Genomic DNA, 18422 nt, shown 5'->3' with positions numbered 1-18422 from the left:
TCGGTACGGCTGTGTCGACATGTTTGATGAGGATAATGAGGTGAAGGCGGAGCAGATGCATTTTGAAGGGACGTCACCCCCTGCGGGGCAGACACCCGAGTGGATGAACTTATGGAAAGAAATGAGTGCACGTATAGATTCTTTACATAAGAAATTTGACGACATGCCAAATGTGGGACAGCCGGGATCTCAGCTCGTGCCTGTCCAGGTGCCTCAGGGGTCGTCAGGGGCTCTAAAACGCCCGCTACCTCAGTTTGCAGACCCGGATGTCGACACGGATACTGATAACAGTGTCGACGACGATGAGTCAAACCTAATGCCTGTCAGGGCCATTCACTGCATGATTGAGGCAATGAAAGAGGTGTTAAACATTTCTGATTTACATCCAGGTACCACAAAAAAGGGTATTATGTTTGGGGAGAAAAAACTACCTGTAGTTTTTCCCCCATCAGATGAACTAAATGAAGTGTGTGAAGAAGCGTGGCTTTTCCCTGATAAAAAAATTTGTAATTCCTAAGAAGGTACTAATGGCGTTCCCTTTCCCGCCAGAGGATAGGTCACGTTGGGAAACACCACCTAGGGTGGATAAAGCGCTCACACGTTTGTCAAAAAAGGTGGCACTACCCTCTCAGGATACGGCCGCCCTTAAGGAGCCTGCTGATAGAAAGCAGGAGGCAATCCTGAAGTCTGTATACACACACTCAGGCATTATACTTAGACCAGCTATTGCGTCAGCTTGGATGTGCAGTGCTGCCGCTGCATGGTCAGAAAAACTGTCAGAAAATATTGACACACTAGACAGACACACTATTCTGCTAACGATTGACCATATAAAAGATTCAGTCTTATATATGAGAGATGCACAGAGGGAAATTTGCCGGCTGGCATCTAAAGTAAGTGCATTGTCTATCTCTGCTAGGAGATGCTTATGGACTCGTCAGTGGACGGGAGATGCAGATTCCAAGAGGCACATGGAAGTTTTGCCTTATAAAGGGGAGGAATTATTTGGGGATGGTCTCTCCGACCTAGTTTCCACAGCAACGTCTGGGAAGTCAGCATTTTTACCCCATGTTCCCTCACAGCCTAAGAAGGCGCCATTTTATCAGGTTCAGTCCTTTCGGACCCAGAAAAGCAAGCGTGGAAAAGGAGGGTCTTTTCTGTCTAGAGGCAGAGGTAGTATCTCAGGGATACATGCTGGAATTCGAGGCGGCTCCACCCCACCGGTTCCTAAAATCTGCCTTGCCGATTGCTCCCTCAGACAGGGAGGCGGTGCTAGCGGCAATTCACAAGCTGTATTCCCAGCAGGTGATAATCAAGGTACCCCTACTTCAACAAGGCCGGGGTTACTATTCCACACTATTTGTGGTACCGAAGCCGGACGGTTCGGTGAGACCCATTTTAAATTTGAAATCCTTGAACATGTACATAAAAAAATTCAAGTTCAAGATGGAATCGCTCAGGGCGGTTATTGCAAGCCTGGACGAGGGGGATTACATGGTTTCCCTGGACATCAAGGATGCTTACCTGCATGTCCCCATTTACCATCCTCACCAGGAGTACCTCAGATTTGTGGTACAGGATTGCCATTACCAATTCCAGACGCTGCCGTTTGGACTCTCCACGGCACCAATGGTATTTACCAAGGTTATGGCGGAAATGATGATACTCCTTCGAAGAAAGGGAGTTTTAATTATCCCGTACTTGGACGATCTCCTAATAAAGGCACGGTCCAAAGAACAGTTGTTGGTGGGAGTAGCACTATCTCAGGAAGTGCTGAACCAGCACGGCTGGATTCTGAATATCCCAAAGTCACAGCTGGTCCCGACGACACGTCTACTGTTCCTGGGGATGATTCTGGACACAGTCCAGAAAAAAGTGTTTCTCCCGGAGGAGAAAGCCAGAGAGTTGTCTTATCTAGTCAGAGACCTCCTGAAACCAAAACAGGTATCGGTGCATCACTGCACGCGGGTCTTGGGAAAGATGGTAGCTTCTTACGAAGCAATTCCATTCGGCAGGTTCCATGCCAGAATCTTTCAGTGGGACCTGTTGGACAAGTGGTCCGGATCGCATCTTCAGATGCATCGCTTGATAACCCTGTCTGCAAGAACCAGGGTGTCTCTTCTGTGGTGGCTGCAGAGTGCTCATCTTCTGGAGGGTCGCAGATTCGGCATTCAGGACTGGGTCCTGGTGACCACGGATGCCAGCCTGCGAGGCTGGGGGGCAGTCACAAAGGGAAGAAACTTCCAAGGACTATGGACAAGTCAGGAGACTTCCCTTCACATAAATATTCTGGAACTAAGGGCCATCTACATTGCCCTAAGTCAAGCAAAATCCCTGCTCCTACACCAGCCGGTGCTGATCCAGTCAGACAACATCACGGCAGTCGCCCATGTGAATCGACAGGGCGGCAAAAGAAGCAGGATGGCAATGACCGAAGCCACAAGAATTCTCCGATGGGCGGAAAATCATGTACTAGCACTGTCCGCAGTGTTCATTCCGGCAGTGGACAACTGGGAAGCAGACTTCCTCAGCAGACACGACCTCCACCCGGGAGAGTGGGGACTTCATCCAGAAGTCTTCCAAATGATTGTACATCAGTGGGGTCGTCCACAGGTGGACATGATGGCGTCCCGCCTAAACAAAAAACTAGAGAGGTATTGCGCCAGGTCAAGAGACCCTCAAGCGATAGCTGTGGACGCTCTGGTGACACCGTGGGTGTACCAGTCAGTTTATGTGTTCCCTCCGCTGCCTCTCATACCAAAGGTATTGAGAATAATAAGAAAGCGAGGAGTAAACACAATTCTCGTGGTTCCGGATTGGCCAAGAAGAACATGGTACCCGGAACTTCAAGAGATGATCTCAGAGGACCCGTGGCCTCTGCCGCTAAGACAAGACCTGCTACAGCAGGGGCCCTGTCTGTTCCAAGACTTACCGCGGCTGCGTTTGACGGCATGGCGGTTGAACGCCATATCCTGAAAGAAAAGGGCATTCCGGAGGAAGTCATTCCTACGCTTATTAAAGCCAGGAAAGAGGTTACAGCAAATCATTATCACCGCATATGGCGGAAATATGTTGCATGGTGTGAGGCCGAAAAGGCCCCAACTGAGTAATTTCAACTAGGTCGATTTCTGCATTTCCTGCAAGCAGGAGTGAATATGGGCCTAAAACTGGGTTCCATTAAGGTACAGATCTCGGCTCTATCGATTTTCTTTCAGAAAGAACTAGCTTCAGTACCTGAAGTTCAGACATTTGTAAAGGGAGTGCTGCATATTCAGCCCCCATATGTGCCTCCTGTGGCACCTTGGGATCTCAACGTGGTGTTGAGTTTCTTAAAATCACATTGGTTTGAACCACTAAAAACCGTGGATCTGAAATATCTCACGTGGAAGGTGGTCATGTTATTGGCCTTGGCTTCTGCCAGGCGAGTATCAGAATTGGCGGCTTTGTCTTATAAAAGCCCTTATCTGATTTTCCATATGGATAGGGCAGAATTGAGGACTCGTCCCCAGTTTCTCCCTAAGGTGGTGTCAGCGTTTCATTTGAACCAGCCTATTGTGGTGCCTGCGGCCACTAGGGACTTGGAGGACTCCAAGTTGTTAGACGTGGTCAGGGCCCTGAAAATATGTTTCCAGGACGGCTGGAGTCAGAAAATCTGACTCTCTGTTTATCCTATATGCACCCAACAAGCTGGGTGCTCCTGCTTCTAAGCAGACTATTGCTCGTTGGATTTGTAGTACAATTCAACTTGCACATTCTGTGGCAGGCCTGCCACAGCCAAAATCTGTCAATGCCCATTCCACAAGGAAGGTGGGCTCATCTTGGGCGGCTGCCCGAGGGGTCTCGGCTTTACAACTTTGCCGAGCTGCAACTTGGTCAGGGGCAAACACGTTTGCAAAATTCTATAAATTTGATACCCTGGCTGAGGAGGACCTGGAGTTCTCTCATTCGGTGTTGCAGAGTCATCCGCACTCTCCCGCCCGTTTGGGAGCTTTGGTATAATCCCCATGGTCCTTACGGATTCCCCAGCATCCACTAGGACGTCAGAGAAAATAAGAATTTACTCACCGGTAATTCTATTTCTCGTAGTCCGTAGTGGATGCTGGGCGCCCATCCCAAGTGCGGTTTATCTGCAATACTTGTACATAGTTATTGTTAACTAAATCGGGTTATTGTTGAGCCATCTGTTGAGAGGCTCAGTTGTTTCATACTGTTAACTGGGTTTCATATCACGAGTTGTACGGTGTGATTGGTGTGGCTGGTATGAGTCTTACCCGGGATTCAAAATCCTTCCTTATTGTGTACGCTCGTCCGGGCACAGTATCCTAACTGAGGCTTGGAGGAGGGTCATAGTGGGAGGAGCCAGTGCACACCAGGTAGTCTGAAATCTTTCTAGAGTGCCCAGCCTCCTTCGGAGCCCGCTATTCCCCATGGTCCTTACGGAGTTCCCAGCATCCACTACGGACTACGAGAAATAGAATTACCGGTGAGTAAATTCTTTATATATATATATATAATATATATATATAGATATGTCTGTCTGTCACCAATGACCCCCATTCTGCCTCATCCTTTCCTCCACTCTGACCTCCATTGCCACCGCCTATCCCCGCACCCCCGTTGGTTAAGATGGTGTCTATGGGCTACTCCAGCATTTCAAATAGATCCCTCCCAGTGGCACATGTCTGCCCACGCATGCGCAGATAGGACTCCAGGAATTCCTATCATAGCAAAGAACAGCTCTTACTGCAAGAGCTGTCCTTTGGAATTTTCTTCAAGCATACGCCGTTATGCCTGCGAAGAATGGTGGGATATATATGTCTGTCAAGATAAATATTGGTGCACCTCTATGTTTCATATACACCTTATACACACAGCCTGAAGGTCATTTAATACAATATTTTTAATAACGTTGTGTATTAAACAAAGTTTGTGTACATTGAGCCATCAGAAAACAAAGGTTCCACTATCTCAGTCTCTCTCAAAAAATTCGGTATTTCGGAATATTTGTATATGGGATACTCAACCTGTACCTGAAATGTACCATCACGTACTTTGCTCGCTATGCTTCGGGCTCGGTAGCTTTCTCTGCTCACCACCGGGTTACTTAAGGGAGTAGTTGTTGACATGGCTAGTGAAAGTACTATCCCGCTGGCCTTGCTCTGATCCTGACGTCCCCATCCAGCAATCAAATGCCCCACCAGACATGCCCCATGCTTTTTGTCACTTCCTGTGACTTTGTCAAGGATAGGCACCGTTTTTCTGGTTCTATAAGATCAGTTTATATTTAATGTAGACGCATGCCCCTGGAACGCACTCTGCTACTATTTGTGCAGGTTTGTGTATTGAACTAGAAATATACATAACAGAAATGATAAAAACTTCACTTCAGATTCCTGCATGACATTACGTTAATATCCCTCCCTTTTCATTTATTTCTGCCTTTTCAATATTCTCTTTAAATATTTGATCAAGTCTCGTTCAGTTTTTTTAAATGAGGAATTCTGAGACCCTTTTACATGTATCCCTTATGTGTGTATTATTGTTTTTATTATATTGGCATAAACCCATCTGCCCCTATAAAAGCGATCTCAAAGGTGCAAAACGATATACTGCTGAAAGCATAGGCCATGGCCCAGTCATCGCCACCTCTGAGAATGTAGTGAATACAAGTCCTTTTACGTGACAAATCATAAAATATATATTTTTTTTTTCATATGGGTCTAAAATGAGATGCACATGTATCTATGTATTGATGACACAGTTGGTAGCTGCACCCAGTACATCTCCTCCCACCAGAATACGCAGACTTTTGAAATATTAAAAAGTGGGCAAATTCCATGAATGTTTTACGTTCTGCAGTAATGTTACAAATGACATGCATAGTATGTGACCCTTTATATTATTTCTCACTCAGATAGAGTTGTGCCCTTCCTGTCACAAGCAAAGCTGCCAGCACTACAGCTTGATAATGGCGCTTTTCTTTTCTCATCTAATGCAATTTGTAGGTGAGTATTTAATCAAAATTGTTCTTAGACACTTAAAGCGGTGGTTAGTTAGGTATTTCTGTTCCCAGTCATGCAGTAGGGGATCGGTATGGGATCCTGGCGCACAGGATGCCAGCTGTGACTATACTGACAGCGGCATCCTGTCCGCCAGAATGCCGGCAGTAGGGCGAGCACATTGAGGACTCCTGTGCGGGCACGGTGGCTCGCCTCAGGTTCGTGGACCCTCACAGAGGGAGAATCACCTACGTCGCTGGTAATCTGGCGGCGGCATTGTACCCCCGTCAGGATTCCGGTGTCGGTATTGCGACCGATGGGATCCCGACAGTCGGTATGTTAAACGCATACCATACAGTAGACTAGAAGCTATGGTGCTGGGCAACTTAATGCCTTTTGATGACCACCAGGCTGTCTGCCTAAGACTTTAGGAGTTCTAATGGGTGATCCTATGTACAGGGTATAGTTATGAATACTAACGTATATATACTTTCTAAATTGTACAAGAAAATGGTTAACAGCAATCTGATTGCTTTGGGTTAGAGCTTTATTTTTGCAGTTGTCCATGCACAAGTTCTGGTAGTACGTCTGCAGTGTTGAAGCAATGATCCCAGTCTCTGTACATCACACCCCAGAGTTTCCCAAATTCTGCCATTACAGTTCAGGGTTTAAGAACAGCCATGCTGGAGTACAGCTGGTTAAATCAAATTGGCTAAGGTACTGATCAAATCACATGTGCTCAAGCATGGATATCCTTAAAACCTGGCATGTAATGGCAGAGTTTGGGAAACTCTGTCAATAGACCATTACTATCTAAAATTGCTGCTATTACAGATATTGGAGCTTCCCCAAAGATTAAAAAGATCAAAGTTACTGGAGTAACATAGTAACATAGTTAATGAGGTTGAAAAAAGACAAAAAGACCATCGGGTTCAACCTGTATTCTGTATTAAGCAGTGCACATTATAATGCACCAGCCGAATTAATGGTTTCGTACATATTGACAACTATATTTCGTATCACTCCCATATACATAATGTCAATATATTAAATGCTAATGCCTCGGATACTTTTCTCAGCTAGAAAACTGTCCACTGCATTTACAGAGTCCGCCATTATTATCTTCTCTGGCAGGGAGTTCCAAATCCTTATTGCCCTTACGGAAACAACAACCTTTTCCTACAATTTGTACGGAATTTTCGCTCCTCTAGCCTCAGTGAGTGCCCACGTGTCCTATACAGACTTCTATTAATAAACAAATCCCCTGCTGACTCTTTGTATTGACCCTTTACATATTTGAAGATATTAATAATGTCTCCTCTTTTCAAGGGAATACATATTTAACCTAGTGAGCCTTTCCTCACACGTCAGTGTCTCTAACCCTTTTATCAGCTTAGTAGCACGCCTTTGCACTCTTTCGAGTTCCCCGATATCTTTTTTTATAATATGGTGCCCAAAACTGAACACAATATTCCAGATGCGGACGTACCAATGATTTGTACAACGGCAGGATTACATCCTCGTCCCTTGTATCAATACCCCGTTTTATGCACGCAAGGACTTTGCTAGCCGCATTTGCTGCATTTTGACATTGTGTACTGTTATTAAGCCTATTATCTATAAGCACCCCCAAATCTTTTTCCACTACAGCTATCCCTATATTTTCCCCATTAAGTGAGCTCTTTCCTCTACAGACTGTGCAGTAAAAGTTTCTCTGCTGTTTTTTTCATTGTCTACAAAAGAGATCTTTAGAAGTCTGGGGATAGTTGGTATCTCTTTATTTAGGTAATATTGGTTAGAACAATTGCATCACATAATGGTAAATATAATGTTCCCAGATACTGCCAATGGTTACTTACACACAGTCAGTGTAATCTTAAAATACGACTATCCATATAGGTATAGGTATCCATTATGTATTATAATCATAGTCCATCATACTCCTTTCTCTATCGTCCTAAGTGGATGCTGGGGTTCCTGAAAGGACCATGGGGAATAGCGGCTCCGCAGGAGACAGGGCACAAAAAAGTAAAGCTTTACTAGGTCAGGTGGTGTGCACTGGCTCCTCCCCCTATGACCCTCCTCCAGACTCCAGTTAGATTTTGTGCCCGAACGAGAAGGGTGCAATCTAGGTGGCTCTCCTAAAGAGCTGCTTAGAGAAAGTTTAGTTTAGGTTTTTTTTCTTTACAGTGAGTCCTGCTGGCAACAGGATCACTGCAACGTGGGACTTAGGGGGAAAGTAGTAAACTCACCTGCATGCAGAGTGGATTTGCTGCTTGGCTACTGGACACCATTAGCTCCAGAGGGATCGAACACAGGCCCAGCCGTGGAGTCCGGTCCCGGAGCCGCGCCGCCGACCCCCTTGCAGATGCTGAAGCGTGAAGAGGTCCGGAAACCGGCGGCTGAAGACTCCTCAGTCTTCATAAGGTAGCGCACAGCACTGCAGCTGTGCGCCATTTTCCTCTCAGCACACTTCACTGGGCAGTCACTGAGGGTGCAGAGCGCTGGGGGGGGGCGCTCTGAGAGGCAAATATAAACCTTATACAAGGCTAAAAATACCTCACATATAGCCCATAGGGGCTATATGGAGATATTTAACCCCTGCCTGACTGGAAAAATAGCGGGAGAAGAACCCGCCGAAAAAGGGGCGGGGCCTATCTCCTCAGCACACGGCGCCATTTTCTGTCACAGCTCCGCTGGTCAGAACGGCTCCCAGGTCTCTCCCCTGCACTGCACTACAGAAACAGGGTAAAACAGAGAGGGGGGGCACATTAATGGCTATATATATATATATTAAAGCAGCTATAAGGGAGCACTTAATATAAGGATATCCCTTGTATATATAGCGCTTTGTGGTGTGTGCTGGCAGACTCTCCCTCTGTCTCCCCAAAAGGGCTAGTGGGTCCTGTCTTCATTAGAGCATTCCCTGTGAGTTTGCGGTGTGTGTCGGTACGTGGTGTCGACATGTATGAGGACGATATTGGTGTGGAGGCGGAGCAATTGCCAAATATGCAGATGTCACCCCCCAGGGGGTCGACACCAGAATGGATGCCTTTATTTGTGGAATTACGTGATGGTTTATCTTCCCTTAAACAGTCAGTTGAGGACATGAGGCGGCCGGACAATCAATTAATGCCTGTCCAGGCGCCTCAAACACCGTCAGGGGCTGTAAAACGCCCTTTGCCTCAGTCGGTCGACACAGACCCAGACACGGGCACTGATTCCAGTGACGACGGTAGAAATTCAAACGTATTTTCCAGTAGGGCCACACGTTATATGATTTTGGCAATGAAGGAGGCGTTACATTTAGCTGATACTACAGATACCGTAAAACAGGGTATTATGTATGGTGTGAAAAAACTACAAACAGTTTTTCCTGAATCAGAAGAATTAAATGACGTGTGTGATGAAGCGTGGGTTGCTCCTGATAAAAAGTTGATAATTTCAAAAAAGTTATTGGCATTATACCCTTTCCCGCCAGAGGTTAGGGCGCGCTGGGAAACACCCCCTAAGGTGGACAAGGCGCTCACACGCTTATCCAAACAAGTGGCGTTACCCTCTCCTGAGACGGCCGCACTTAAGGATCCATCAGATAGAAAGATGGAAGTTATTCAAAAGAATATATACACACATGCAGGTGTTATACTACGACCAGCTATAGCAACTGCCTGGATGTGCAGTGCTGGAGTAGTTTGGTCAGAATCCCTGATTGAAAATATTGATACCCTAGATAGGGACAATGTTTTACTGTCGTTAGAACAAATAAAGGATGCATTTATCTATATGCGTGATGCACAGAGGGATATTTGCACACTGGCATCTCGGGTGAGTGCTATGTCCATTTCAGCCAGAAGAGCCTTATGGACACGACAGTGGACAGGCGATGCGGATTCAAAACGTCACATGGAGGTTTTGCCGTATAAAGGGGAGGAGTTATTTGGAGTTGGTCTATCAGACTTGGTGGCCACGGCTACTGCCGGGAAATCCACTTTTTTACCTCAAGTCACTCCCCAACAGAGAAAGGCACCGACCTTTCAACCGCAGCCTTTTCGCTCCTACAAAAATAAGAGAGCAAAGGGCTTGTCGTACCTGCCACGAGGCAGAGGAAGAGGGAAGAGACACCAACAGGCAGCTCCTTCCCAGGAACAGAAGCCCTCCCCGGCTCCTGCAAAAACCTCAGCATGACGCTGGGGCCTCTCAAGCGGACTCGGGGACAGTGGGGGGCCGTCTCAAAAATTACAGCGCGCAGTGGGCTCACTCGCAGGTAGACCCCTGGATCCTGCAGATAATATCTCAGGGGTACAGGTTGGAATTAGAGACGGATCCTCCTCATCGTTTCCTGAAGTCTGCCTTACCAACCGTCTCTTCCGAAAGGGAGAGGGTGTTGGAAGCCATTCACAAGCTGTACGCTCAGCAGGTGATAGTCAAAGTACCCCTATTACAACAAGGAAAGGGGTATTATTCCACTCTATTTGTGGTACCGAAGCCGGATGGCTCGGTAAGGCCTATTCTAAATCTGAAGTCCTTGAACCTCTACATAAAAAAGTTCAAGTTCAAGATGGAGTCACTCAGAGCAGTGATAGCGAACCTGGAAGAAGGGGACTTTATGGTATCCTTGGACATCAAGGATGCGTATCTACACGTTCCGATTTACCCCGCACACCAGGGGTACCTCAGGTTCATTGTTCAAAACTGTCACTATCAGTTTCAGACGCTGCCGTTCGGATTGTCCACGGCGCCTCGGGTCTTTACCAAGGTAATGGCCGAGATGATGATTCTTCTTCGAAGAAAAGGCGTATTAGTTATCCCATACTTGGACGATCTCCTAATAAGGGCAAGGTCCAGAGAACAGCTGGAGACAGCTTTAGCACTATCTCAAGAGGTGCTAAGACAACACGGGTGGATTCTGAATATTCCAAAATCCCATTTAATCCCGACAACTCGTCTGCTGTTCCTAGGAATGATTCTGGACACGGTTCAGAAAAAGGTTTTCCTTCCAGAGGAAAAAGCCAAGGAGTTATCCGATCTGGTCAGGAACCTCCTAAAACCAGGAAAAGTGTCAGTACATCAATGCACAAGAGTCCTGGGAAAAATGGTGGCTTCTTAAGAAGCAATTCCATTCGGCAGATTCCATGCAAGAATATTCCAAAGGGATCTGTTGGACAAATGGTCAGGGTCGCATCTGCAGATGCACCTGCGAATAACCCTGTCACCAAAGACAAGGGTGTCACTTCTGTGGTGGTTGCAGAAGGCTCACCTATTAGAAGGCCGCAGATTCGGCATTCAGGATTGGATCCTGGTGACCACGGACGCCAGCCTGAGAGGCTGGGGAGCAGTCACACAAGGAAGAAACTTCCAGGGAGTATGGACGAGTCTGGAAAAGTCTCTTCACATAAACATTCTGGAACTAAGAGCAATCTACAATGCTCTAAGCCAGGCGGAACTTCTCCTGCAAGGAAAGCCGGTGTTGATTCAGTCGGACAACATCACGGCGGTCGCCCATGTAAACAGGCAGGGCGGCACAAGAAGCAGGAGTGCAATGGCAGAAGCTGCCAAGATTCTTCGCTGGGCGGAGAATCACGTGATAGCACTGTCAGCAGTGTTCATCCCGGGCGTGGACAACTGGGAAGCAGACTTCCTCAGCAGACACGATCTTCATCCGGGAGAGTGGGGTCTACATCCAGAAGTCTTCAACATGTTAATAGACCGTTGGGAAAGACCAATTGTAGACATGATGGCGTCTCGCCTCAACAAAAAAACTGGACAAATATTGCGCCAGGTCAAGAGATCCACAGGCAATAGCTGTGGACGCACTGGTAACTCCTTGGGTGTACCAGTCAGTGTATGTGTTTCCTCCTCTGCCGCTCATACCAAAGGTATTGAAGATCATACGGCAAAGAAGAGTAAGAACAATACTAGTGGTTCCGGATTGGCCGAGAAGGACTTGGTATCCGGAACTTCAAGAGATGCTCACGGACGAACCGTGGCCTCTACCTCTGAGAAGGGACCTGCTACAGCAGGGTCCCTGTCTTTTTCAAGACTTACCGCGGCTGCGTTTGACGGCATGGCGGTTGAACGCCAGATCCTAAAAGGGAAAGGCATTCCAGAAGAAGTCATTCCTACCTTGATTAAGGCACGGAAGGAAGTCACCGTGAAACATTATCACCGCATTTGGCGAAAATATGTAGCGTGGTGCGAGGATCGGAGGGTTCCGACGGAGGAATTCCAACTGGGTCGTTTCCTACATTTCCTGCAATCAGGATTATCTATGGGTCTCAAATTGGGATCCATTAAGGTTCAAATTTCGGCCCTGTCAATATTCTTCCAAAAAGAATTGGCCTCTGTCCCTGAGGTCCAGACTTTTGTCAAGGGAGTACTGCATATACAGCCTCCTGTGGTGCCTCCGGTGGCACCGTGGGATCTAAATGTAGTTTTAGATTTCCTCAAATCCCATTGGTTTGAACCATTGAAAAAGGTGGATTTGAAATATCTCACATTGAAAGTGACTATGTTACTAGCCCTGGCCTCTGCCAGGAGAGTATCTGAATTGGCGGCTTTATCTTATAAAAGTCCTTATCTAATCTTCCATTCGGATAGGGCAGAACTGCGGACTCGTCCGCATTTTCTCCCTAAAGTGGTATCAGCATTTCATCTGAACCAACCTATTGTGGTGCCTGCGGCCACTAGCGACTTGGAGGACTCCAAGTTGTTGGACGTTGTCAGAGCCTTAAAAATATACATTGCAAGGACGGCTGGAGTCAGAAAATCTGACTCGCTGTTTATATTGTATGCACCCAACAAGTTGGGCGCACCTGCTTCTAAGCAGTCGATTGCTCGTTGGATTTGTAACACAATTCAACTTGCACATTCTGTGGCAGGCCTGCCACAGCCTAAAACTGTAAAAGCCCACTCCACAAGGAAGGTGGGCTCATCTTGGGCGGCTGCCCGAGGGGTCTCGGCATTACAACTCTGCCGAGCAGCTACGTGGTCGGGGGAGAACACGTTTGTAAAATTTTACAAATTTGATACCCTGGCAAAGGAGGACCTGGAGTTCTCTCATTCGGTGCTGCAGAGTCATCCGCACTCTCCCGCCCGTTTGGGAGCTTTGGTATAATCCCCATGGTCCTTTCAGGAACCCCAGCATCCACTTAGGACGATAGAGAAAATAAGAATTTACTTACCGATAATTCTATTTCTCGGAGTCCGTAGTGGATGCTGGGCGCCCATCCCAAGTGCGGATTATCTGCAATACTTGTACATAGTTATTGTTAACTAATTCGGGTTATTGTTAAGGAGCCATCTTTAAGAGGCCCTTTCTGTTGTCATACTGTTAACTGGGTTTAGATCACAAGTTGTACGGTGTGATTGGTGTGGCTGGTATGAGTCTTACCCGGGATTCAAAATGCCTCCCTTATTGTGTATGCTCGTCCGGGCACAGTACCTAACTGGAGTCTGGAGGAGGGTCATAGGGGGAGGAGCCAGTGCACACCACCTGACCTAGTAAAGCTTTACTTTTTTGTGCCCTGTCTCCTGCGGAGCCGCTATTCCCCATGGTCCTTTCAGGAACCCCAGCATCCACTACGGACTCCGAGAAATAGAATTATCGGTAAGTAAATTCTTATTTTCACACCGCACAAATAACCTGGTATCAACACGGTATATTGGCAGGTTAACGCAGATCACTGTGCGGTGTAAAAGGGATCACTCCCGAATTACTGGGTTGTCTGACCCGGTATTTCAACCTGGGAATAAAGAAGGGTTATTACCGTGTCCGGTGCAGTGTGAACGGGTTGCCGGGTCAACGCGACCTGGGACCTGTTCACAGCAGAGGCGGCGTGGAGATGATCTCATCTCCCAGCTCCGCACCTGCTCCTGATGCCACCTCTGTCCCTGCCCCCGATGGCGATATGCCGGGTCGGGAAGCCAGTGTGAAAGGGTCCAATGCCGATGGCACCCAGGAAGGACCCGTTTCCAATTCCCGGGTGTGACCCGGCATTGCGATATGAGAGCGGGATAACACTGATATATGGTAACCTATCAAGGTGTATTTTTTTGCAGGTTCCCAGACTGATCGCAGACTGTTGATGTTTGCCTATCAGACTGGGCCCCATTATGCATGGTTTATTCCGTGCCAAAGTGTTAATCGCCAGATCCTGGATAGCCACTCATGACTGGATAGCTTTAGTTAATGAAATGCTTGAGCACAATCAGATGTTGTAAGGATATATATTGTCAAATATGGTCTGATGTGTATGGCCCTAATTATAATGAAAATAAAATAAACATTACTCTTTGTAGGTATTTTTACTTGTCAGCTGGGAAGCACCTGGATGACCTAAGTAATCAGTGGCTGGAATGGGAAGCAACCGAGCTACAAGTATGTTGTGAGAGCGTGTGATATATAGCACACTATTAATGTCATGTGTCCATTTATTTGTATTTATTTTGCTTTGTGTATAATACCTGTGTTTTTGGTTTTGTTTTTAGCCTGTGATCTCAGCAGCCTTGTACGCACATGTCATACAGGGGAAGAGGAAGGAAGAGTCTCTAGCAACAGTTGACAAGCAACTTGGCCATATTGTCCAGAGTCTTACACAGAGTCCATACCTTGTTGGTGTGAGTACAACACCTGTACACAGTAATACATAGGGGGGTTTTCAATTGTAGTCGGAAACTGACGTCTTGTCGGAAAGACTGCAGTTTCCGACTTCTTTAGGTCGGAAACTGTTCCGACCTATTCAGTGGGGCTGCTTTTTTTTTCAGACAAGTCGTCAATCACGTGGATTGGTGGTTTTGCCGCGGATCCACGTGTTTTGACGGATTCCGCGGCCAAATTCGACAGGTTTTGGCCCCTGGTTCCGACAATGTCAATCCGACTTTCCAAAAAAACCCGTCGGATTGGCAGCTCATTGAATACTGCATTTTCGGATCCTTTCAGTCAGAAAGGATCCGACAAGCATTGATGACCCCCCATGGACTCCTTTCTTCAGAAGATCAGTGTTCCAAATGAATTTCAGAGTGGCAATTTTTTGTAACAGTGTTGCAAATGTGTTGAGACTTTTCCTGTAGGAACTGTTGGTAAACGGATGTTTAATTCAGAATGAAAAAAAAAGAATGGTTGCAGCATTTGGGTGCACCTGGTTGACGGCTTCCTTCACAAATGTAATAACGATAGTGCCACCTAACTATCGGAGGACTAAACATGCAGAAGAATAGTCGCACATGTAACTGGCACTCATGTTAAGCCTTATAATGATCAATGTTCTTTGGGGGGAATTCAATTGTTTCTCCCCGTGTTTGCCACTAGATGGCGCCAAATGTAGCAATTCAATTGTTGCTCCGTTTGGGCGCACTGAGCCGCGTGGAGATGCAGTTCAGCTCGCTCCTGTGCATCTATAAGGGTTTACTGTCTAAAGATTCAATGGCCGGCAAAATTTCGGTAATTTGTTGCGATTGCTGTTCGCTGCATTTGTGTCTTTTTTGCTGCAAAAATACTGTATGCACGCTCCTGCGATTTGCGTATTCAATTACAAAATGTTAAAAAATTGGTGCCAAAGTGAAAAATTTGTAAACTTGCCTTTACGCCCCCAAATAAGCTAAACTAACATCGGATAACAGTATAGGAGGATTATTGGGTAAAGTATTTCTGGTACTTCATTTGGGTCAAATGGCTGTTATATGCATCTTTTAATGTCAAAAAATTATAGAAACCTATATTTTTGTCTGCAAAAAGTGCTCTCATTAAATTTTTTTTACATAAAAATGGGTATAAGTATATATTTGAGTCATTTTAGGGGACTTTAAAAGTGGAAACAGATTACTCCAACCTGCAAGTTTAAAAACACTTGTCCCACTCATAAAGCAACCCAATATACCTGTACCCCAATGTCCATTATTCTACACATTTTACCCCAAAAATTACATGTCCTTATTGGCCCATTATAATTAAAGCTATGTGCCAATTAGTCATTCAGGGGTGTCCCAGGGGTTCTGAACCAAATCCTGACATTTTTAACTTTAAACTTGAGGAAAGTCCCTATTTTATCACCTGCCCAGAGGTGGTGAATTGAAATTTGTTGTAAAATTACTGCAAATCCGTTTTTTGTGGGCAATTGAATAGGTGCGTTTCACGATTTGTGGTAAATTTGTGTTTCTTTGCGGCTAATTGAATTTGGCCCATAATGCTATAAAGGGCATGGTATCGAAGTAACAGTAGTTGAAATCCAGACGGTCAGCATGCCGACAACAGCATCCAGATGTTCAAAAACCCGATGGATACAGGTAAGTATTTTAACCCTGTCCCCTCTTGCAGCCGAACATACTAAGCTGGTACTAAGCAACAGAGCAGCAACACAATGACACGGTAGTCTATAGTGCATCTATGAAACATTGCCACACTGCACCTCAACTGTTATGTGCACCGGTGGCCTCTGGTGGCCGCCACACAGACCAAATGAAAATGATCATGAAGTGACATGTTATAGCCTGCTGCTAATTATGCAAAAAACACTGATCTCACACTTGCTGAATTTGGAGAGAGGGTGCTGGAGAGAGTGGGGGTAGGTTTTTGGTGTGGCAGCTTTTTTTACTGGATTTTCTATCCTTTTGTTTAATTTCCACTTATGGTTACATTAATCTAACGCTGCTCCTCACCTCTGTTTTTTCCTCCGGCAGCCACTGGAGGGACAGGGACACACACACACACACATACACACCTATGTACCCTGCTTCCCCCCACCATATACTGCCCCTATATACACACTGCACCCTCATACCCCCTCCATATATTGCCCCCTATATGCAGGGCACATCCTTCCTCCATATACTGCTTCCACCATATACTGCATACTCTGCACCCCTTCCTCCATATACTATGCTGCAACCCCAGGTTACTTGCCATCCCGGGGCTCTGCAACAAGTAGCTACAGTAACCAGGAAATGGATGTAGGAACCACAAGACGGTAGGGGGAGAAGGTGAATCAGTCTGGCATGAAGGGGTGAGACCCTGTGCGGGGTGAGCAGTGCGGTGTCCGGGGGGAGGAGGGGTCGGCACTGGGGCTGCAGGAGGAGGAGGGGTCGGCACTGGGGCTGCAGAAGATGCGGTTGGGGAGGCAGATAATCACCTCAACTGCTATATCTATCTATCTAGCTATCTAGCTATCTATCTATCTATCTCGTCGGAGGGGTATGTAATGCACAGTATGTGTGTATATGTGGGTATTACGGATGGTGTAATGGTTATTATTACTGCCTCACAGGACTGAGGTCATGGGTTCGAATCCCACATGGCCCTGACTGTGTGGAGTTTGTATATTCTCCCTGTACTTGCGTGGGTGTTCTCCGGATACTCTGGTTTCCTCCCACAATCCAAAAATAAACTGGTAGGTTGATTGGCTCCCATCAAAAAATAAGATTTTAAACCTACCGGTAAATCTTTTTCTCCTAGTCCGTAGAGGATGATGGGGACTCCGTAAGGACCATGGGGTATAGACGGGCTCCGCAGGAGACATGGGCACTATAAAGAACTTTAGATGGGTGTGCACTGGCTCCTCCCTCTATGCCCCTCCTCCAGACCTCAGTTAGAGAAACTGTGCCCAGAGGAGACGGACAGTACGAGGAAAGGATTTTTGTTAATCTAAGGGCAAGATTCATACCAGCCCACACCATCCACACCGTATAACCTGGAATATACACAACCAGTTAACAGTATGAAACAAAACAGTATCAGCCAACGACTGATCTTAACTGTAACATAACCCTTCTGTAAGCAACAACTATGTACAAGTCATGCAGAAATATGTCCGCACTGGGACGGGCGCCCAGCATCCTCTACGGACTAGGAGAAAAAGATTTACCGGTAGGTTTAAAATCTTATTTTCTCTTACGTCCTAGAGGATGCTGGGGACTCCGTAAGGACCATGGGGATTATACCAAAGCTCCAAAACGGGCGGGAGAGTGCGGATGACTCTGCAGCACCGATTGAGCAAACATGAGGTCATCATCAGCCAGGGTATCAAACTTGTAGAATTTAGTAAAAGTGTTTGAACCCGACCAAGTAGCTGCTCGGCAAAGCTGTAAAGCCGAGACGCCTCGGGCAGCCGCCCAAGAAGAGCCTACCTTCCTAGTGGAATGGGCCTTTACCGAATTTGGTAACTGCAATCCAGCCGTAGAATGAGCCTGCTGAATTGTGTTACAGATCCAGCGAGCAATAGTCTGCTTAGAAGCAGGAGCACCAACCTTGTTGGCTGCATACAGGACAAACAGTGCCTCTGTTTTCCTAATCCGAGCCGTCCTGGCTACGTAAATTTTTAAGGCCCTGACTACATCAAGGGACTTGGACTCCTCCAAGTCTCCCGTAGCCACAGGCACCACAATAGGTTGGTTCATATGAAACGCTGACACCACCTTAGGCAAAAATTGAGG

General features: G+C 46.5%; 1 protein-coding gene across 3 annotated transcripts in view; it reads left to right on the top strand.

Annotated features, from left to right (window-relative positions):
• The window catches only part of MARS1 (methionyl-tRNA synthetase 1), a 314707-nt gene that overhangs the window by 179343 nt on the left and 116942 nt on the right, over positions 1-18422 (top strand). For all 3 annotated transcript variants that reach the window (XM_063952367.1, XM_063952361.1, XM_063952362.1), the window contains exons 2-4: positions 5915-6005; positions 14298-14376; positions 14487-14615. In XM_063952367.1, coding sequence (XP_063808437.1) covers positions 5915-6005; positions 14298-14376; positions 14487-14615 — 299 coding nt within the window. The remainder of the gene's footprint in view (positions 1-5914; positions 6006-14297; positions 14377-14486; positions 14616-18422) is intronic.

This window comes from Pseudophryne corroboree, chromosome 2 (assembly GCF_028390025.1).
Source record: "Pseudophryne corroboree isolate aPseCor3 chromosome 2, aPseCor3.hap2, whole genome shotgun sequence".
Taxonomy (NCBI): domain Eukaryota; kingdom Metazoa; phylum Chordata; class Amphibia; order Anura; family Myobatrachidae; genus Pseudophryne; species Pseudophryne corroboree.
The sequence above is the reverse complement of the archived record's forward strand: the minus strand, read 5'-3'. Positions and strand labels throughout refer to the sequence as shown.